Source organism: Callorhinus ursinus, unplaced genomic scaffold (assembly GCF_003265705.2).
Source record: "Callorhinus ursinus isolate GAN/ISIS: 27379988/994484 unplaced genomic scaffold, GSC_fseal_2.0 scaffold2, whole genome shotgun sequence".
NCBI classification, from domain to species: domain Eukaryota; kingdom Metazoa; phylum Chordata; class Mammalia; order Carnivora; family Otariidae; genus Callorhinus; species Callorhinus ursinus.
Window position 1 is genome coordinate 65040687 of NW_027397064.1, and position 23731 is coordinate 65064417.

General features: G+C 38.8%; 1 protein-coding gene across 3 annotated transcripts in view; it reads left to right on the forward strand.

Annotated features, from left to right (window-relative positions):
• Nucleotides 1-23731, forward strand: part of GRB14 (growth factor receptor bound protein 14) — a 113104-nt gene that overhangs the window by 68889 nt on the left and 20484 nt on the right. For all 3 annotated transcript variants that reach the window (XM_025852988.2, XM_073883227.1, XM_025852996.2), the window contains 3 exons: nucleotides 1677-1833; nucleotides 18795-18916; nucleotides 20853-20927. In XM_025852988.2, coding sequence (XP_025708773.1) covers nucleotides 1677-1833; nucleotides 18795-18916; nucleotides 20853-20927 — 354 coding nt within the window. The remainder of the gene's footprint in view (nucleotides 1-1676; nucleotides 1834-18794; nucleotides 18917-20852; nucleotides 20928-23731) is intronic.

Genomic DNA, 23731 nt, shown 5'->3' on the forward strand with positions numbered 1-23731 from the left:
TCCCCACAGCTCCAGCTCTCCATGGCTGAGCTGACGGCCGAGCTGCCAGAATCAGAAAGACTGATGGTGAGGGAGGCGGTGTGCTCTAAAAGGCAATCAGGATATTGTTAGAAGATAGGTAGGTGCCTGGTAGCCAGTCCCCAAGGAAACTTGCCCTGTACCATGCAAAATATACTTTGATGTCATGATTTTATTTTACCTAAGAATTTTTGAAAGTTCCTGTATCATTTCCTTGAATAACATTTGTAAGCACTATATAATATTCCATTCTAGGAAAATACTATCATTTACCATTCTTTCATTGTAGAATATTTAGATTGATAGAATTATATATAGTGCCTGCTGGATAGGTCTATGCCTGAAGCCATTTTCCACATTTAGGACAGAGCTGAGATACTTTACCTATGTGGAATTACTGAGTCAAAGGAATGGACATTTACTGCTTTTGAATACTTTCCAATAGGTGTACAAAATAATTTTACCAATTTATATCACTTCTATCACTGTGAGAGAGAGCAAGTATTTCATCGCACTGTTATTAAGTGTAATTTAAAAAAATTAGAAGGATAGAATTAATACGTCATTTTAATTTGCATTTGTTTGAATTACTAAAAATGTTGAAATGTCTATATTTTTGTAACAAGTGTATTTCTTACAGTGAATTTTCTTACCATTTCCCACTGTGTTATGCGTATATGTTGCTTTTATTATACTATTATGGGTATTTATCTTCTTATAATTAATTAATATAATTAGTGGAATAATTATATGATTAATAGTGGAAATTCTAGCACATAGCACAACTTGGTAAATGTTGAGGGGAGTGTTGTGTATGAAATTCTCCCTAATTCTGTGTAATTTCGGGTAACGTTAGCTGCCTTAATAGATAAATACAAATTCACAGTATGTAAACACAAAGTTTATTTCTTGCTCATGTCCAAGTTCCATGTGGGTATTCTTATTTGGGCAGCTTTCATGTGGTCATGAAGGGACAAAGGCTCCTTCTGTCCCAAGGCTTTTCTCCCCTCTGGATCCTTGTCATTTCTATTCAGTGGGAGGGTGGCATTAGAGAATGGGGAACAATATGTGGGAGGTCTTTATGGACTAGGCCTGAAAGTGCAATATTGAATGTGCTTACATTCCATTGACTAAAACTCAATCCCATGGACACAACTAATTGCAAAGGAAAAAAGAAAAAGAATCTGGTATACATCTAACCAGTCTTTGCCAAAATTTCCATAACCTGAAATAAATCTTTTCATAAAGGCTGATTCTACTTACTGCTTTTACTACCTGTATATATCTGGGAATAAACTGACCATATTACTTGGATAAATTACAGGATATAAGTATGGAATGGAACATTTTACATGTTGTTAAGAGATATGTAGCTTTTTAAGAGACCAGAATGGTAAAGCAATGACGTCGAATGGTCATTGAACGTCCTCTCATCTAGACACTGAAGAGAAGAGGGTGGAAGTTACTGGACAAAGTGATTTTGACAGGTGATAAACAAGTCTTAGATAGGCAACATTTATTCAGTGTTTTAGAAAATTTAATGTATAAGATTCCATATAAAGACTCTGTAATCAGCTCAACCAATAAGTTTGATGACTTACTAGAATGATATTTTTAATAGGATATGTTAGCTCATTTTCTTATTTCTACCTACACAGGTAATTAAAGTATACAGTGAAGATGAAACCAGCAGGGCTTTAGAGGTACCCAGTGACATAACTGCCCGAGATGTTTGCCAGCTGTTGATCCTGAAGAATCATTACATTGATGACCACAGCTGGACCCTTTTTGAGCATCTGCCTCACATAGGTCTAGGTAAGGATACAGAACCATAGTCCACATCATTGCTTTTCTGTTTGTTATAGTTTCATTATATGGCAAAGATTTTCTTCAGACATAGAAAAATAGAAGAGAATTATGAATAGCCCTTTTCTTTATTTTGGTGTTGGTAGTTGGGAGAAGAATGTAACACAAAATGAAAGTAAGGGTAGAAATATTACACATTTCCCATACTTCTTTGTTTAAATAATGCGCTATGAGAATTTGGGAGCCAAAACATAGAGTCCAAATTGATAGATGGATTTTGTAATAATCTTTGGTAGCACAAGCAACATTTTTTTTTGAGAAGTTAATAAAACAAGCTGTTATTTGAACTACTTTTTGAATTGGTTGTCATGCAGACATGGGAAGTATCCACACTGGTTCTCTTTAGGGGTGTGTGTACCCTAAAATTTTCTTGAAGAATTAATTAACTCCTCTATATTTTAAAGTCATAAACATAAAGAGTATTCTTTCAAAACATTTTTTTCAAAGATTTTATTTATGTATTTGACAGAGAGAGACACAGCAAGAGAGGGAACACAAACGGGGGGAGTGGGAGAGGGAGAAGCAGGCTTCCTGCCGACAGGGATCCCGATGTGGGGCTCGATCCCAGACCCTGGGATCATGACCTGAGCCGAAGGCAGACGCTTAACAACTGAACCACCCAGGCGCCCCTCAAAACATATTTTTTTAAATGCATTTTTTTAAATGCATCTCTGTGTTGTAAAATGTAGAGGGTTTTTCCCCCAATTTTCTTTAATAAGGTATAAATGATTTTCGTCCTTCTACTAGAGTGCGACAGAATTCGGCACCAGTTTTCTTTCACCTTTTCTTATTTTTACAGATATGAGTGTAAAAAAAATATGTTCCCATAATAAGTAATGAAAAGGAAAGGACTTTGTGATGGTAATGCCATTCGATTCTTTGAATTCCATATGTGTTTCCTGTGGCTGCTGTAACAAAGGACCACAAACCTGGGGGCTTACAACAACGAAAATTGATTGTTTCACACTTCTGGAGGCCAGAAGTCTGAAATCAGTATCCCTTGGTTGAAATCAAGGCATTGCAGGGATGCACTTCCTCTGGAGGTTCCAGGAGAGAGTCTGATCCTTGTCTCTTGCAGCTTCTGGGGCCGCTGACATTCCTTGGCTCTGGCAGCCTCACTTCAGTCCCTCCCTCTGTGGTCACACTGGATTTCCGTCTTCTGTCTGTGTCAAGTCACCCTCTGCCTCTCTCTTATAAAAATGGTACCGGTTAGAGTTTACCCGGATAATCCAGGATAAGCTCTTCATTTCAAGATCCCTTAATCATATCTGCAAAATCCTTTTTTTTCCCCCTTCTTATCAAGTAACATTCACAGAAAACCTAAATTCTTGAAGATGTGCCATTACCCACCAGTGTGATATGCCGTCTCGCCTTCCTAGGGCAGAAAATGCTCCACATATATTTTCTGCATTGCTGTTTGTCACTAATTTAACTTCTATTCATGACCATTCATCTCCTAAAAGTATAGCGTTAACTCTCAATAGATAGCTGCCATATTCTAAACTAGTTTTACATATGCTTGTGAGACCACAGCTCTTAATTAGCATAATATGTAATTACAGTATTTTATACCCTTAATCTTTTTCTTTTGGAGCAGCTTTACATTTTTTTGGTTATAGTCACTACAGTTTATCACTAACAAATAGCTTGAAGTTTAATAATAAAAATCTACTCTGTAAATCAAGTACCATTTTTTACAGAGACCACAGCAAGTTACATTAAGGAGTAAAGTGCACAGGTTCTTTTAATGTGGAGGCTTAAAGTGGAACATGGAGAATTAATTTGAGTTACATACTAAATTTAAACTTTTAGGCATCAAATAGAAGTGTATTTCTCCATTACTGTATTTTCTGGAAATGCTGAAATAAAATCAAAGATGTGAGAATATTGTCTCCTGGCTTCATCAACCATGCATTTAGACCAAAGGTTATGAGAAGGAAATTGAGTTCCACAGCTTTCTTGTGTTCTTTTTCTTTCCTTTTGTTTTCACTCGGATTATATCTCTTTTTAAAGAGATTTAATTTATTTGATAGAGAGAGCATGAGCCTGTGCACACGTGAGTGGGGGAAGGGCAAAGGTGGGGGGACAAGCAGACTGCACTGAGCATGGAGCCGCTGTGGGGCTCAGTCCCAGGGCCGCCTCACGGACTGAGCCACCCAGGCGCTCCTCAGATGATATCTTTAAACAGTAGAAAAATTGCTGACATAGTGCTATCCAAATACTAATGCGTATTAGATTTACCAGCTTCCATTTCTTTTATTTATTTATTAGCTGCTTTATTTCTGTAAGGATACACTGAAATGTTAGATGATGATAGCTAATGAATATCTCTGTTTTCCTTACTTATTTTTATTTAATTTCTCTGTTTTAACATAATCTGTTTTTACTTTTGTAGACTACCTTCTTTGTGTGTGTGTGCACCTAAAAATACATCTTGAGGATTTTTTTTCTTTCACTTTATAGATTCCACAAAAACTAAGAACTCTTCCTGCCTTTTCCTGTTGACTTCCTCACACAGTTTAGCAGATATTTACTGACTGTTTTATACCAAGCCTATTTTGTTTGTGGATCTTGGGGGTACAGTGTGAACATAATAGACAAAAAACACTGCCCTTGCGAGTTTGCATACTTCTCGGAAGAGAAAGATACGAGACACATGACTAAAATCTGTAATCCCTTAGGTGATGATAAGTATGGTTTCTCCTGCTCTCTGAAAGTAGAGCACGCCTATGAAAACTTTCGTAAGCTGAAATGGTGTAAAGCAAAGAGGCACTTACCATTAATTTATATGGGAAAATATTTGAGCATTCCCAGACCCCAGAAATAACCTCTCTTAGCATTTTCGGGTATCTTAGGACACATCTTGCCAATAGATGCACAAAATAAATCAAGATAAAGCACAGATGCTCACAGACAAAATTTAAAGCTGCGGTGGCTTGTTGCTTGAGAGGCTGAGTGTGGTTCCCTGGAAGGAGCTTGGCAGGACCACTCTCACTGCGGCTCCGTGGTGCACGCGGCCTTTATAAGGGCTCACTGCAAAACAAACGCTGAATGGTATTTTCACTTTTCACCTTTTTTGTAAAAACAAAAATCCTCTTTGGATTTTTTTTTTTTTAAAGATTTTATTTGAGAGAGCATGAAAGTGAGATTGAGAGAACAAATGCGGGGGGAGAGACAGAGGGAGAAGCAGACTCCCCACTGAGCAGGGAGCCTGACGCGGGACTCGATCCCAGGACCCCGGGATCATGACCCGAGCTGAAGGCAGCCGTTTAACCAACTGAGCCACCCAACCCCCCCTTCCCCTTTGGAATTCTGTTGGTTGGCAAAAACAGATACTAATGTAGGTCTTTTGTAAAAGCAAAGGAGTGTAATGTGAACTTTTGAAAAGTTGGAGTTGCCTATATTGGGGAGAAAAGGAAGGCAGGGCAGAAGAGGGAAAGAGCATGCTAGGGGTGAGTGAGAGATGCACTTTAACTAGAGGGATCAGGGAAGGTGTCCCTGAAGCATGATATGGAGGAAAATCTTTGTGGCAGCGTGCTTGTGTTCAGGCCACAGCCCGAGGCCAGCGCTTCTGGAGTAAGGTGGGGGGTGATGGAGTGGACTTCAGTAGGGCTACTGCAGAACCAGCTTGTGTAGGGTCTCAGAGGCCCCAGAGGGCCTTGACTTTTACACTGAGTAAGAGAGAAAGTGAACGGAGGTCTTTGAGTCAGAGAGCAATATGATCCTGATTTAGTTTTGTAAGTACAGTTGACCCTTGAATAACATGGGTTTGAACTCCGTGGATCCACTTATATGTGTGTTTTTTTTTTTAATAAATTCCATCCAGTACTATAAATTTATTTTCTCTTCCTTATAATTTTCTTGATAACATTTCTTTTCTCTAGCTTACTTTTGTAAGAATATAGTATCTAGTACATGTAATGTCACAATATGTATCAATCGGCTGTGTATGTCATCAGTAAGCCTTCCGGTCGACAGTAGGCTATTTACTAGTAGTTAAGTTCTAGGGGAGTCAAAATTTCACACAGAATTTTGGCTGCAAGGGGAGGTCTGCACCCCTATGCTTCACATTGTTCAAGAGTCAACTGTATACTACTCAGAAGGCCAGAATTCAAACTTTTAGAGGCTAAGCAACTTTGTTTTGCTTCTATATCCAACTACCTGTGGCTTCCTGGATCAATCCTGGCCAGTATGTCATTTCTCCTAGTTGCACATGCCCTGTTGGACCATCTTCACAGGAGAGTCTACCCTGGTATGAGGTGTGGTATTTGTGAGACCCTGAAGCCTGCTAGGCGAGAACATTGTGACTTGTGGGATAGATGAGAGTTGAGGGTTTTCTGCACTTGAGGTCACATTCGTGACCACGATAAGCTTAGGAAGGTGTCAGAGACATTTTATGTTGTTAATAAATGTGCTACCATTGTTGCTTTTGATCCCTTAAAACACGTCACAAATTTACTAAAGTCAGATGGAGGAACATGTGACATTCAAAATATGGTAGGTTTATGGAATCGAAAGTCTGTTTTCAGAGTGACATTTTCTGTGGCAAAGGAAACTTCAGTCTTAGTAGTAGTTTTAATATGAATGTATGTGTCATAGCTACTGTTAATGCGCATCTTACATGTGCAAGGCATGGAGTGAGAGGTTGAACATTAATCTTGATAGACTTTCTCATCCCTTAGCCTCACAGCAACCCTGCAAGATGTGTTTTCTAATCTCCCTTTGACATACAGGAATACAAAGACTCGGTGATGAAATTCCTTGCCTAGAGTCAAGCATTGCTCAAATGTAGGTCCTTTCAGAGTCTAAAGTCTGCATTTTCCACTGAAGTGAGTTTTTTCTCATGTTCCTGGGATCCCGTAGTTGGTTTGTCTCTTTCTCACTCTCCATCTTTGTCTCTCATCTGTGGTGTGAGAACAAGTTAAAATTTTGAACCCTCAAAAATATTTTCAGATAAATTTTTCTTCCCAGGGTGGTATTGAAATTACCAGGGTCCAACTGATCTAACCCAGTTCACTTTCTAACAAGAGCCAGGTATTGCTTTTGGCTGAGCAAGAGGATCTTGTTGGAAATGACTTATCCTTGAATTTGTACGCAACATAAATGGTAATATGACATTTGGAACTGTGAATACAATATCAATATTTCATCTCTTCTGACAAATAATTATTAATAGTATGCTGCTAGGAATTTTAATAGGCAGACTAAATCATCAGAGGCAGTGAAACATCCTGATTTTGTTACGAATCTCTGATTTGCCTGACTTGGGATCATGTTATGATGAGGTTCTAGTTTCACACAGCTTTATGGACGTTGAATTTAAAATATCAGTACCTCAACAAACAATTTGCCCTTCTCTCATATGCTGGTTTGTAACTGGTGTGTTCTAGTTCATGGCCACTGGATGTCACTGTCGTTCCCCAGATGGAGCCCTCTGTGTTTCTAATCAGCGTGAGGATTGGGCGGGGGGAATGGGGCGGGAGCAGAAACTTCAGTTTTAAGTCCTCTGGAACTTAATGGAATCCATGTTTGTCTTGCTCCCATTTTGATTCCTAATTGAAGCCATGGTATGAAGCAGCGGCAATTAACACAATACCTCCAGCGCATACCTATAGACTCCTCAGGAAGAGGAATTAATTGTATTTTAGTGTCATTGCTGGGGACAGCTGAGAGTTCCATTGTGAATATCATTGTGGAGTGGCTTTAATAAGCAAAATGAATGACTGGAGGCTTTTAATGAAACCATTTTTATATGTGCAGCTATACTCACGTGATCTCTTTAAGACAGAAGCGGTGCACAGCGGTGCCAAGGAAACGCTTCACTGCTTTGAAGTGGCTCCTTCACTTTTTTCCTTTTTCTTTCTTTCTTTCTCTCTTTCTCTCTCTCTCTCTCTTTCTCTCTTTCTCTTTCTTTCTTTCTTTCTTTCTCTCTTCCTTTCTCTTTCTCTTTCTTTCTTTCTTTCTCTCTCTTCCTTTCTTTCTCTCTCTTTCTTTCTCTCTCTCTTTCTCTCTCTCTCTTTCTTTCTTTTCTCTCTCTCTCTCTCTCTCTTTCTTTCTTTCTTTCTTTTCTTTCTTCTTTCTTTCTTTCTTGGCACAAGTGTTTTTCCTTTGTCTGGAGCTGATGTGTAGTCGTACTTTCAGTGCTGTCTGTAAGCTCCCAGCCATCAGAGTTTCGACCACCCTTATCACCAGCACAAATAATCATGAAGCCGTAGGATATATGGCATTGGACTTCCTTCTCTACTTAAACTGACCTGAGCTTCGAGGAGTCACGATGTCCTGGTAGCACGCTAAGGCTGGCGGCAGAAACTATGAACCTGTGAAGAGTGCTTATAACTAAATCTGCCTCCTGGTGCGACTGATTTTTCCTTCTCAGTGTCTCATAGCCTGAGTTTGGGTCTTATCATTTCTCTCCTCAGGGATTATTTTAGCCTTGTAATGGGTCCCCTTGACTCCGGTCATATCAAGGTTATCCACGGGAATGCAGACCTGATTCTTCGTGCGTTAGGGTCCGAAGTCCTTTGCAGGGCTTGTAGCTCCTATGACCTGCCTACCCCTCCTATCTCCAGCCTTGTGTCTCCCCTCTTCCTCCTCTAAGTTTATACATGAAAGAAGGGCCTGTAGTTGCCTGCATACACTACAGTTTCTATGCCTTGGTTTCCTTGCTCATGCCATAGGATTCTCAGCGAGTTCTTTGTCATCCATCTTTACCTGGCTATGCCTTTTCCAAGGCTTACTTGGAATTTTAGTCAAAAATGGTCACAAGGTACAACTGCTAGCCGTTTCCTAAAAATATTATGAAAACCCTCAACTGTCGAAGCTGACAGCCAGCTAACCTAGTGCCACAGTCTTAGAGGAGAGAGAGAGAGAGAGAAAGAGAGAGAGAGGCAACTGGAGGCACCCCATGCTCAACCTTATGAAGGAGAGTCGCCCCTTCCATCGGAGAGCACGTAGGCAGACAGATATGTCTCCTCTAGGTTCCAAGCAGCTGTTCCTTGAGACAATTAGGATACTTGCTGGCACCACCATTTCTCATACATCCTTTGGGAAATTGCAAATCCTGAAAATAACAGAAGCACCGGGAGTCAGTGATGAGGTGTGTCCTGGGAGGGGATGTTTCCACACGTACATGCTAGACTGGGGTGTGGAAAACAAGCAGATTTGTCCAAGAAATAGATATAAGGCTGTTCAAGCAGGATTATTTACAATATTAATTAGAAAAATAAAACCTAATGATATAATAATAGGGGGACGTAATAAATTACAGTACATCCATGGGATATAAGTTATGCAGCTTTTGATCACGTTTTTGGAGTTCTTCCTTTGAAGACTGATGTGGACAGATATAAGATTTTAAAGCTGATTGATTGAAGGTATATATATAAACACATATACAATGTTTTCTAAGTTTTGCGAAAAATATATACAAATACATTCATATAGACCCAGAGAAAAAAATAAGAAGGGAATATACTGAAATGTTAAGTCCTAATTCCTGATTGATAGATTTAAAAATGGATTGTAATTGTCCGCTGTTCATGGTTTTCAAATTTCCAATAATGGGAATGTATTATTTTAGAAATCAGAAAAAAGGAAGCAAACACAATTTTAAAAACAAAGAGATTTTTAAAGACTGAGACATCTTCCTGAAGCTTCATGTTGGGCCAAGTACCCATCTTCTGAGCTGCTGTTACATTTTCTGCAACTATCTTAATAGTGATCATATTGTTAAAACTAGACAGTAATTCCATGAGAGCTGGAACTCTGTGTATACTTTTTTGTAAGCCAGGGTCTAGAACAAATAAATGGTTTTTGAACTAAACTGTACCAAACTGTAAGGTACTTATACCGAGCAGTTCAAAGGATGGATTACAATGTACATAGAAGGAAGAGACTAGGAAAAGAAGCCAAAGAAGCAACACGGGTACCTAGATGGAAATTTGCTCTCAGTCTTTAAAGGATGCATTAGGTAACTTAGAATTTATGGAAGGGGTTTCTAAACTTTTTGAGTATTTATCAATCAGCTTGAGGTGATGTGTATGCAAATACTTTGCGGAAAAGTAAGGATTTCTATGAATACAAGTTGTGATTGGTGAGTCTAAGTTAATATGAAGACTACTTCAGTTTGTTGAAGAATGATCTGCAAGGCCTTTACACCCATCAAGCTTAAGTGTCAAGATTTTCCTATTAATTGCACTTATGGAGCTGAATATGGTGCTAGCGATTTTTCCAGGTGAGCTCGCTAGTATTAGATAGTTTTCTTAGGTTAAGGAACCTTTCAGAATTGAGCCCTATTTTTATCCTTTGCTTCTCCAGTTTTTGTTTTGCTTGGTCAGAGGCTGTTCATTTTTATCTGAAAATAAGATTGACAAAATGTATGTAGTTTCTGCCTCGCCCAGAGAAGTACAAGGACCATTTGTCTCCTGGAGTTTCCTGTAACAAAGGTATACAAAGAATTGTTTTCTGGGCGAATTAGAGGTAAAAGCCACTTTTGTTTCTTCTCTTATCAAGTGATGAGAAGAGTAGGGACTCAGGTTTCTATTTAAGCCCCACGCTGTACTTTCAGTAGATTCAGCGAAGAAATCCAGGCAGAAGGTCACAGGTGAACAGTTTCCATTCTGGGAGGATTGAGGGTTTTTAAAAGACTTTGAAGTGAAATCAACAGTTTCAGAAGAAACTTCTTTCCTCTCTTCTCCTTCTCTCTCTCTCTTTTTTTTTTTTAAGAAAAAATTTCTGGAAATTAAACAGAAAACAGAATTACAGGTAGTTATTATTTGGCCATATTTCGTTGCATTGCTATGACACTTCACGCTGGTCTGTCAGAAACAAAGATAAAACTTCAAGGGACATGATAAAACTTTTAGTTTTAAGAAAGCTTTTCTTTACTCCTTTGGAGGCTTTTCCCCCTCTTTTTCTCCTTTTTGGATACTGTTTTGAAGTGATTTAGGAGGGCTTCTCTCTTCTTTTTCTGCCTACATAGAAGTGGTATACAGTCATTGTCATTCACTTTCCAATGCCTGATGAGTACTGCAGAATGTTTTCTAAGTAGACTTGTATGTGTAAAGTTTTGATAGTATATTTTAATATAGTATTTTATGAAGTCCTTAGGGTCTTAATAAGGTCTTTAAAAGAATCATGATGAATTTCTGAGAAAGGTACCTAGGGTCATTTATCACATGGTAATCCAAAAAGTATTTGAACTCATTCTGCGTGACAGTTCTTAGTATCATTGTTTTTGAGAATTGCAGCAGAGAGCCCCCAGTTACAGAATTAATTTGTTTCTTTTTGACATTTAAAACATGTATTATAAGTTACTTAGTAGGATCATTAGTTGGTTAAAATCCACTTGGTTTTAGAATGACACTGAAGAGAAAGAATCAGTAGAAAGTTAACTAGAAGCCATCTAGACTAACTAGTATTTTTTTTTTTTTTTTTTCCCCCATTCTCATGTCTCGGTGATGATGTCCCAGGCCTAGCCTAAGCAAAACAAAGCTGGTCTTCAGCAACTTTTCATCTCCCTTTACTCATTCTTCTTTTCCTCTCCAAGTTATCCATCTAGGCATCTTGTATCTTCATGTTGAACTCTCCCCTATTAAAGTCTGTATTTAGTTAGTTACCTTTAAAAAAAGAAACCAGGGGGCACCTGGGTGGCTCAGTCGTTAAACATCTGCCTTAGGCTCAGGTCATGTGCATCCAATTGGTATAGCAATGTATACATTTGAAAAGATTATTAATATAATATAATTTTGAAAACCCAGATTCTGTGATAAGGAAATTTTAGCTCCATTACCACAGGAGTGTGTGAGACGAGAACCTGTAGCCGCATCTGATCCTCTGGACTTTGCTATTTTACTTCCTTATATGTTATCTGAATTTTCACTAGAATATCCAGAAATCATCTTTGAAGGAATGAAAAATATGTCTTCTGCTTTCTCACACACTCTAGTTAATCTAGCTTTCTTTGAAGAAATTTTTCTCCTTAAGATTACCAGGATATTTTCCCCATGCTAGTTATGTGTTATTTAGACATTCAGTACTACAGTTCTGTGAAATTTTCCGTGAATATCGTATGTTATCTTTCCTTTCTAGATTGCTGTGCTGGGCTTAGTTTACATGTAGACTGCCGCTTGGTTGGTGATCACAAAAGTGCTTTTCATTACACATTTGTCATAACTGTTCAAATACAGCTTGGTTTTTCTGCCCTTTTTTGTTTTATTTCCTTTTTTGGTACAGCCCAAATTCAAGTGATTTATGTTACTTTCATTTGAGATTAAGATTGATATGATTTGAAATACTGCCCATTATTTTTGTTCCCCTTACACTCAAAATGTGGTTTTTTAGTTTCACTTAATTAGTAAATATTTATTGAACACATTTCAAAATAAAAGAATTTGGAGCAGTTGAAACATAAGAGCTGCAGGAACATGAGAGAGGATTTTAGTTGATATGGAAAGAATGAGCAAGATATAAATAGGCTCGGCAGAGGCAGCAGGGGATGCCCCTCCAGTGGGAGCTGTGGGGGAGGCAGAGGCAGCAGGGGATGCCCCTCCAGTGGGAGCTGTGGGGGAGGCAGAGGCAGCAGGGGATGCCCCTCCAGTGGGAGCTCTGGGGGAGGTAGAGGTGGCAGGGGATGCCCCTTCAGTGGGAGCTCTGGGGGGGGGGAGCCAGAGGCAGCAGGGGATGCCCCTCCAGTGGGAGCTGTGGGGGGAGGCAGAGGCAGCATGGGATGCCCCTCCAGTGGGAGCTGTCGGGGGAGGCAGAGGCTGCAGGGGATGCCCCTCCAGTGGGAGCTGTGTAGGGAGGCAGAGACAGCAGGAGATGCCCCTCCAGTGGGAGCTGTGGTGGGGGGGGAGGCAGAGACAGCAGGGGATGCCCCTCCAGTGAGAGTTCTAGGGGGGTGGCAGAAGCAGCAGGGATGCCCCTCCAGTGGGAGCTCTGGGGGAGAAGGCAGAGGCAGTGCTTGCAGATGAACAGCGTCGACGTGGGATCAGACATGCGGATGCTGTTCAAATCCTGAGATGTTCACTATTCTGAACTTCAGGTTCCTTTTCTGTAAGATGCAACTATAACTTGCTCATTAGACAGTGTTACTGCTTTACCACAGACCTAGTGACTTCAAACAACAGAAATGTAATCTCTAGCAGTTCTGGAGGTGAGAAGTCCAAAATTAAGGTCACTGGGCTGCACTCAAGATGAGGGCAGGCTCTTTCTGGGGCTTTAGAAGGACTCCATTCCTTGCCTCTTCCAGCTTCTGGTGGTTACCATCGTTCCTGGACTTGTGTCCGTGTCACTTGAGTCTCTCTCTGTGATCACATTGCCCTTTCCTCTTCTGTCTGGGTCACATCTCTTTCTGTCTCTGTTTTATAAAGGTCCTTGTAATTGGATTTAGAGCCTACCTGGATAATTCAGGATAATCTCTTCCTCTCAGTATCTTTAAGTTAATGACATCTGCAAAGTCTTTGCCATATAAGGCAACATTTATATGTTCCAGATGTCTTTGGGGCCATTATTCAGCCTACTGAAAATATTATAAGAATTAAAGCACGCCTGGGTCGGTTAAGTATCTGCCTTCGGCTCAGGTCATGATCCCAGGGTCCTGGGATCGAGCCCACATCAGGCTCCTTGCTCAGTGGGGAGCCTGCTTCTCCCTCTGCCCCTCCCCTTCTCATGCTCTCTTTCTCTCTCAAATAAATAAAATCTTTTAAAAATATTATAAGAATCAAATATTGCAGTGAAAAAGGTCTCAGATGGAGACTTGCAGAGATGTAACTACCTTTATTTCAATAACTTGAATAATTTTTGATTCTCATTCTCTTGCCTTATTAATAGCAGACAGTTTAATCTTCTATGATTTGTTGTTTTATGGATTGTTCTCAGTGTTGTTGGGGTAAATAATAAATTCAGGTTTTATAAATGAGTTACATACAGGTTTAAATATTCTCAATTGAAGGTTTAGACCTACTTTCACTTCTGCAACATGCTGGTGAGGCATTAAGTCCCAGGATGGGTATTTGCCTAACCCTTGTCCAGCTCTTCATGTTCTGGAAACTCTTGTTCCTCTCAAATTTATTTGAGTACCATAAAGCCACTTAAAGTGCATGCTCTTCTCTTAGCTCATCCATGTTCCCGATGGGGATGTGGTACTGTTGCCATATGCTCTTTCTCCATAATGGGATGCTATGGACTCCTCTGCCTCGATGTTGCCCTCAGTTATGGCTTCTCCATCATGCTAGATGTAGGGTTTCTATTGGAAGCTAGATGTCTCCTAACATTATCCTCTGGTTTGAGCCACATAGCATCATTAAACTTATCTGGTGTTTTATCACCATCAACTTGTCACCCTGAAAGCGTTCTCGTTCTTGAAGGGGACTGGATACAGGGTCTCTTGGTCCTACACTGTCCACTTTTTCTAGCTCAATCTCTATTCCATCCTTTCCTCCACCAACCTCTTAACTGCAGCAACTTTCTCAGAAGACAGAAGGTGGGTCCCTATATGAGGCAATCAAGGATTGGCTAGGCATGATCTCCCCAAGCACTTATATCTGTCAAAGATTGATAAAGTCTCATTGTGAAGCTCAAAAGTAAATAAAATGCATTTCTGTAATTTTTTTTCCTCTCTGCATAGCATATCTTGAGGGCAGAACATAGGATTCTTTAGTGGTAGAGGTAATGGGTACAAAGAAACACAGGTTGGTAAAACAAGCAAACATCTTGCTTACTACCTTGAAATTTTCTTCTGCTGCAGTTGCAAAAAATATGGATATCATGCTTAGCATATAGTATGTTGAATGTGAGACTATGTTTCATAAGCCTGAAAATACCAGCTGGTTTGTGTGAGAAGTAGACAAAAGTAAGAATAATAGAGAGATTGTTAGGGATGTGACTTGCCGCTGGATATCTCAGTAACTGTTGACTCTCCCCAACCCACTTCTCTTACAGTTTTTCTTTTTTTTTTTCCCCCTATTTATTTATTTTTTTGATGTAGTGTTCCATGATTCGTTGTTTGTGTATAACACCCAGTGCTCCATTCAGTAGGTGCCCTCTTTAATACCCATCACCAGGCTAACCCATCCCCCACCCCCCTCCCCTCTAGAACCCTCAGTTTGTTTCTCAGAGTCCATAGTCTCTCATGGTTCGTCTCCCCCACCGATTTCCCCCCCTTCATTTTTCCCTTCCTACTACCTTCTTTTTTTTTTTTTTTAACATATAATGTATTATTTGCTCCAGAGGTACAGGTCTGTGATTCAACAGTCTTACACAATTCACAGCACTCACCATAGCACATACCCTCCCCAATGTCCGTCACCCAGCCACCCCATCCCTCCCACCCCCCACCACTCCAGCAACCCTCAGTTTGTTTCCTGAGATTAAGAATTCCTCATATCAGTGAGGTCATATGATACATGTCTTTCTCTGATTGACTTATTTCGCTCAGCATAACACCCTCCAGTTCCATCCACATCGTTGCAAATGGCAAGAGCTCATTCCTTTTGATGGCTGCATAATATTCCATTGTATATATACACCACATCTTCTTTATCCATTCGTCTGTCGATGGACATCTTTGCTCTTTCCACAGTTTGGCTATTGTGGACATTGCTGCTATAAACATTGGGGTGCACGTACCCCTTCAGATCACTACATTTGTATCTTTGGGATAAATACCCAGTAGTGCAATTGCTGGATCATATGGTAGCTCTGTTTTCAACTTTTTGAGGAACCTCCATACAAAATGACTTCTCATCTGACTCTAAGGAAACACCAGAACCTCACTATGAACTGGAGGGCTTTCTCCAGACTTCCCAGCTCATCACCATTGCTTCTCTAACCTCTCCTAGTATTTGCCCCTTTGCTCACTCAGCTTCAGCCACATTGACCTCCTTGTGGTACTTCAAACATAGAGTCTTGCTCTTGCCTCAGAGGCTTTGTTCTTATTCTTCCTGTTGGTGTCTGCTTGGCTCAGGCCCCTTTCTCCTTTGGGTCTTTGTTCAAACATTACCTTCTCAATGAGACCTATCCTGGCAAGCTGTTGAAAATGAATTCTTTTCCCCTATGGCCTCCTCTCTCCCTGTGCCCTGCTCTATTTTTCTTTGTTGTGTTTATCACTTGCCTGTTAAGATTTACATTTTATTTATAGTCCTCATCTTCCCATTAGAATGAAAGCTCCCTGAGGCAGTGACTTCTGACTGTTTTATGCACTACAAAATTCCAAGCCCCAAGATGAATGTCTGACACATGGTAGGCCTTCAGTAAATATTTGTGGAATGGATGAATGGTTAGTATAACTGCCAGACTACATGGATGTATCCCACAGCAAGTAGGGAGTAGAAAGTATTTTGAGCAAGGGTTACATTGACACACATGTTCTATGAGGTTTGCTATGGTATCAGTGTCCAGGTTGGATTGGAAGAAAGAGAAACCAGAAGTTTGGAGATTAGTTAAGAAAAAGTGAAGGTCTAAATTGGAATTGTGACAATGTGAGGGGTTGTTGAGAGACATTTGGAGGGCAAATCCCTGGTGTCTGGGGATAGTGGAAGTGGGGCATAGAGGAGTGGCTATAAAGATGCAATGGAGATAGGAGAGTTTAGGAAAAAGCAGTTTGAGAGAGAAAAGGGAAGATGACTTTGTTTTCAGGTTTATTTTTTATTTTGATAAAATGTACATAACATAAAATTTACCAGTTTTAAGGGTATAATTCATTGGCCTTATGTACATTCATACTGTTGTACAACCATCACCACTACCCATCTCCAGAACATCTTTATCTTCTCATAGTGAAACTCTGAGCCCATTGAACAATAACCCCTTGCTCCCTAGTCCCTGCAACCCCCATTCTACTTTCTGTCTCTACGAATTTGTCTATTCCAGGTATCACATATAAAAGGAATCCTATAATATCGGTTCTTACGTCTTCTTATTTTACATATGATATCTTTAAGGTCCATCCATGTTGTAGCACATGTCAGAATTTCATTCCCTTTTAAGGCTAAATATTCCATTGTATGTGTGTCCTACATGTTGTTTGTCCATTCATCTTGTTGGTGGACACTAGGGTGTTTCTACCTATCATGAATAATGCTACTATGAACATTGGTATACAAACATCTGTTCTAGTCTCTGCTTTCATTTCTTTTGGTTATATGCTCAGGATTGGCATTGCTGGAATTGTTTACTATTTTGGGGGAACCACCATACTGACTTTGGATTTAGACAAACTGTGTTTGAGGTGTTGGAAAGTCTAACAGTTGGGACTAGAGCATGAGTAAAAGCAACTGTAGCCAGAGATTTCATCTCAAGGAACTCAACAGGCGGGATGGCTGAAGGAGAGTGAATTAGCTTAAGAAACGGAAAGAAAAGATTTTAGCCAAGGATTGCATCTTAGGAGGGAGGAGGAGCTATGGGAGCTCATCAGTGAGACAGAAAAAGAGCAACTGGAGTTAGAAACAGAACCCAGAGTGTTGATGCACACTTAGCTCAAACTCATCCATATTCATTGAGAATTCTTTCAGATGAATAAACTTCTATTTAAGTATGACATTACTTTCAAGGGTTTGGGTGTTGTAAGTCACAGATCACTACTGAGTGTTGAATGTTTGAGACACAGATACTTTTCCCAAAAAGGTCCTAGAAGCACCTAAAAAAAGCAGAGGATTTCTATATTCCTTAGTTGGCTGTTCTTCACTTCCTGTTTTGCATTAGTAATTTCACAGTAACTTTTCTTTAACCTTTTATTGAAATATGATATACCTTAAGAAAAGTGAACAAGCCATATGTGGACAACTCAGTGAACTCTCATGTTGCATAAACTTGGATATCCAATACCCAGAATGAAACAGTATCTCCTACACCCAGTTGTTTCCCTCAAGCCCCTGCTCCCTCACCCACTCTCCCCATTATCTTGATTTCTAACACTATAGATTTATTTTACCTGTGTTGAACTTTATGTAAGTGTAAGCATGTAGTATGTACTGTTTGTGCCTGACTTCTTTCATTTAATGTCATGTTTGTGAAATTCACCCATACAGTTATGTGTTGTTGTAGTATGTATTCCACTACTTATTACACTGTTTACACTATTCATTCATTCTCATGTTGATTGGCATTTGGGTAGTTTCCAGTTTGGGGCTATTATGAATAGCACTACTATGGACATCAAGTTTCTTATTAAAATAGGAATTGTGCATGTTATGTTCCCCTCTATAAAGTTGCTTTTGCTTATTTCATTTAAGTACCTTTCCTCCCAAGCGCCTTTCTAGACTGCCTAAAATATATTTGCCTGAACATTAGTTTTGAAAGGATAAAGTGCCACAATAAATTAGGTTTCTTCAAAGTTGTACGTTCTTGCATAAAAATTTTTCCTTTTAAAGCATTTATTTTAATTTTTCTGAACTATCCAGACTATATATCTTAAATGCATTTTGAACCTGTCAAAATTTTTCATCTCTTAATGGGGTGAATTGTTCTACTTTGAGGCAAATATTTTAATTTTGGCATCATGACAAATTGGAGAAAAAAAGAATAGCTCCCTCATCCTTAATGCAGATTTGTTATCAAACTTAATTATAATTTACATAGCAGTAAAAGGAATTGGCAATTAGCAAAAAGTGCATTGTGACATTTTGTCATTTTTCTCCTCAGGTTACAGTCTGCTTTGGTATAAAAAATCAACATTACTAATTCAAAATTGCTAAAATAGTATCAATCTGGCTATTCTAGAATTGAATTGAAATTTGCTATATTTAATAAAGATACATACATAAATTTATAAATTTGTGTGGGTACATGTGTCCATGTATATTTCTTTCTACCTACATGTTTGTCTGTCTTTTCTATCTATTCATTTGTCCATCTATCCATCCATCCATCCATCCATCATTCTGTTGACATACTCACGGAAACATTCCTTACAGAAAGAACAATGGAAGACCATGAGCTGGTGATTGAAGTGCTATCTACCTGGGGAATGGAAGAAGAAAATAAACTATACTTTAGAAAAAATTATGCCAAATATGAATTCTTTAAAAACCCAATGGTAAGTGAAATCCCCATTAATAGTTATGGGAAATAAATGAATTCATTAAATGTTATTTTACTTTATGTGAAGAAAAGAGTCACCATAAATCAAATACAATTCTCCATTCGGTAAATTGTAGGTAAAAATTCTGTTCCGTGAACATCATAGTTACGTTTCTTTGTAGTCTAACAATGATTAGTCAGCATTATCACAGAAGTTCAGATTAACTATTTTGGGGAGCTATTTCTTCTTTTTCTTGCTTTTTTTTTAAATTTCTCCTTGTCTTTTTTTTTTTTATTATGTTATGTGATAGACACTGGGGAGGGTATGTGCTATGGTGAGCGCTGTGAATTGTGTAAGACTGCTGAATCACAGAACTTTTTCTTGCTTTTTAAGAAAAAGAAGATAGTATACATTTAATTTGGGGAATCAATTATTAGATATCCTTAAGCAGCTCCAAAATATTATAGTTTAACACTTTTCATAGAATTTAGGAAATTTAAATAAGAAAATTTCTAAAGTAAAAACAGATTGATGATTGTTGGGAGTGCTATAGCTTAGCCAAAAATTTTCAGATTGACATGAATCTTGCTGTTCCAAAATATTTTTTCAGTGCAGTAATGACTGAGCTAAGTAGAAATGAGTTAAAGACCAGAGCATTATCTAATAAATACTGCTTTCATGATAGTTCTCTTTAAAAGAAAAGAAATATGTGTCACATTCTAGTGAAGACCTAGGGATCTGGAAAAGTCAGAATAGCCTCTGGGCTCATTATTTTAAATTGTTTTTGTCTCTGCAGCTGTAGCATATTTTTACACGAAGTTTTGGATAATTGGATTGAAATGATCCTTTATGAAAAATATATGATACACACTATAATAGAATATTTTCAAACCCTGAAAGACCTCTTATGTTCTCTTTTATTTGAACCTATTAATAAAAACATAATGGGATGATCTTTGACAAAGAAAATAAGAGTCCTAATAAAAATCAAATAGAATTAGAATTTGAAGGGAAACGATTTTCTTGTTGTTAATCTTTGTTAAAAGCAAGAATTTAAAAGTATAGTTAAAGGCATATGGTTTTAGTGCTTGTTTTTTTATATTTTATTATTATTATTATTATTTGAACAAGGCTGTACACTCATTTTGTAGACCTAGAGCTGTGGTTCTCAACTGGGGGCGATTTGACAATGTCTGGAGACATTTTTGCTTGTCATTCCAGGGCTGGAGGGGCAGGGGGGCTGCTAGGAGATAGAGGCCAGGAATGCTGTAACTAATACCACAGTATTAGACCAAGTGGTAGTAGAACTGTTGTAAAACCCTATCCTTGGAGGAAATATAGTAGTCTATATTTTCCCAAATGTGTCTGATCATAAAAATTACCTGGGGGGGGAGAGAGTACCCAGACCTACTGAATCAGACACTCTAGGAACGAGGCTTGGGAATTCCTATTTTAAACAACTGCCCTAGGTGAATTTTATGATTGAACAATGTTGAAAAGGACGTGACTTTTAGCTCCCTGGCCCTGCAACAAGTCCTGGTTCCTTTACGTGTGGCTATGACCTTGGGTATACCCCTTACTTCTAGGAGCCTTGACTTTGTGACATGGAGTTGATGGTCCTTTATTACCTGCCAGAGTGCCCACAGGACTCAGGGAAGAAATAGGGGAACAAGCACGCTGTCATCCTGAGGGCACTGTTTTGAACTTGACGAATGTGGCTCTCTCTGCATCCGCGTTATCTGAGGGTGCTTGCTACTCTTTGGGCCCTACTCCTACCTTCTCATTAAGATACCTGAACGTAGAGTCCAGGGATTGGCATTTTGAGAAGGACTTTAGGTGAATTTTCAACACACTGATTTAAAGAACTTTTGCTGGAGCTTACTATATTGGTCACAATTGAATCTTTTCTAACATGGCTTTTGAAATAATGTAACCTGTATCTTTTCGTCAGTATTTTTTTCCAGAGCATATGGTGTCTTTTGCAACTGAAACCAATGGTGAAATATCCCCCACACAGATTTTGCAGGTAAAATATATTTCCATTAAAGTATGTAAGTAACAGTGTAATAAAGGGAAACTTTAAGGTCCATATTTTTACATGCCTAGATTTTGAAATGTTATACCTCGATGGATGAATTTTTGCTGGAGGTGAACCTGAAAGAAAAGAAAGAATAGGAAAGAAAAGAAAAGAACAAAACCTGAAAAAAGAAGTCCCTAAATCAGGAAAGGCTCCTAACACCAGTATTCTTTCTAGTTTTGGCCAATTGTCAAAGGATTTTCAGTGTTTAAAAAATGTGTTCAAAAAATGTGTATCATGAAAGGAAACTTGCGGAATTTTGCTCTGTGATGTGTTTAAAGTCTATGTTAGCCTTTTTGAAAAATCAAAATCCCCAGTAAATTGTAGAGATTTTGCTAACAGATATTTAGTATTAACCTTTATAACAAATGCTCCCAATCCTATTTGTGATAAAATATTTAGCAACTGAGTGAAAGGAGAAAAAAAGATAGAAAAAATATATATTTTGTACACTGACGTGTCATTAGCTATGTTGGATACTTGAGCAGAATTCCGAAATGTCTTAGCTGAAATAAGAATACTAGTTATTTAATTAAAAATCACCTTAGTTTTGCATCTTTGGGGCTCATTTCTTCGAAACTGGCAGTGGCTTTATGTGATCATTTTTAAAAGATATTTTCATTACAATAAAAGAATGATTTTCGTTATTTTATTTTTTGTAGGTCAGTAGATTTCACATCAGAAGCTCTGCAGTTGTTAACAGGTTAATGTTCAGCAGTGTCTTTATAATGGTTACTGTTTGATCTAAGCCTGCGGATATGGTCATACCCATTCAGTATTCTCTGATCTTTAAAGAAGACAGCTTTTAATATTTCCTATATAGATACTACTTTAAGCATATTGGTATTTAAACATATCGGTAAATACATTGGGTGGTACGGATCTGTTTTCTATGGGCTTTTTAATAGGTTATATTTCATTTTTGCTCTTCATAATATTTTAGCAACATGATTAGTCTCAGAGATTTTCCTAAAAGCGTCTTCTGTGCTACCGGGTTTTGCAGACACCCCATCAGAATACTAGGTTGAATGGCAGGGGCGGCAGCAGCTGTGCGTGAGGACCCCCCCCCCCCGCCCCCCGGCTCCCAGGCCCTCTCGGTGCTTCACCACTGGATTGTGACAGTGTGGCGGGTTGGAGTTTTTATTGCACCTCCTTCCCCCAGTTCTCCTCTAATATAGTTATATTACTTTAATGTGAAATTACAAAAACAAGAAAAATCATAGCTTTGGAATCAGATAGCCCTGCATGTGCCTCTGACCTTTTCTCTCCACTGAGGCAATGTTTCCACTTTTTAAAACGTTTCTTCTCTTTCTAGTATGACCTCTGTGACTCCCTTTTTAAAATTTAATTGGTTTGGTTTAATAACTTGGAAAGCACTCAAACTAAAAACCTACTTGCCTGTTTTGCATGTCAATTAATTAATAACTGTGGCTCATTACGTTAAAAATTTTTTAATAATTTACTTAAAAACATACATATCTCTTCTCAGCATTTCCCTGAGTAGCCTTTTAAAATATGTCACATCATTTCAGGTAGTAATTTCTCTTACTTTCAGTTTTTCCATCTTGCATTTGTTTATTCATAGGGATTTGTGTTTTCTTCTTCTAATGAGATGCTAATGCATTTCCATTGTCTTATTAAGGATGCTGAGTAGAACGACTCATACAGAGCTCTTCCTTTTCATTCTCATTTTCCTGACCAGCACATGCCTACTGTCTCAGCTCATTATTACTTTGTAACAAACTATTCCAAACCTTACTGGCTTAAGTACCCACTCACATTTTGCCAGCAGTTTTGTGGGTCAGGAATTCGGAGAGGGTTTAGCTGGGTGGGTCATCTCTGAGGCACTTGACTCTCTGGGGGTTGAGGATCCCCTTCTAAGATGGCTTTTCACTATGTGTCCCTGCTACCCCTGGACCTCTCTTCTCTCCACATGGGGTCTCCATCCTCACGGGCTTTAATAGTGCATCAGCCTTCTCAGAGCAGAGCTGTCTCAGGGTAGTCACGTTTCTTATGTGACCGCTAGCTTCCAGGAGTTAACTGGTGTAGGCCATCAGGCTAGTTAAGGACTAGAACTAGAACAAGCTGTCACTACTGCCATATTCCATTGGTTAAAGAGTTATAAGCCTTGCTCAGATTCAAAGGGGTAGAGAAACAGACTCCAGCTCTTCACGGTTAGGTGGCAAGATAACCTTGCAGAAGAGTATGTGGGATGGGAGATAATGTTGCGGTTCTCTTTGGAAAACACAAGGTGCCATAGCCACCCCCCACTGAGCCCCATAGAGGACAAAGAAAAGATTGTTTGCTTTACCTCATCAAGGAGGTGAACTCGGCTCAACTTTCTAAACAATTGAATAATTGAAGTCAAGATGGTGGTCTTCTACTTATGCTGTAATGAAGTTGAAAAGCTCTCAGGGACAATCATAGAAAAGGATGAAAAGTATCAGGACTTAACTCTTAGATGAAATCTAGCTTTCCAAATAGACATTCAAAAAACTTATCATTTTGGTGTTTGGCTAAGTCCTGACCGCTTAGAATGTATATTTTGTGAACAGATTTTCATTTGGAACTTGCCTCAGGTTATCAAAAGACTGATTTATTTTCTGTTGCATTTATATTGCCATGCCTGTAATGATACATTTAAGTGGTATTGACACTGTTAGAGTTTACATGTCTATATTTGAAATCTTAGGTTACTGTAAGGCTACAGTATTATCGATTCAGAAACAGCATGAGGATGTCTGACTTTTCTT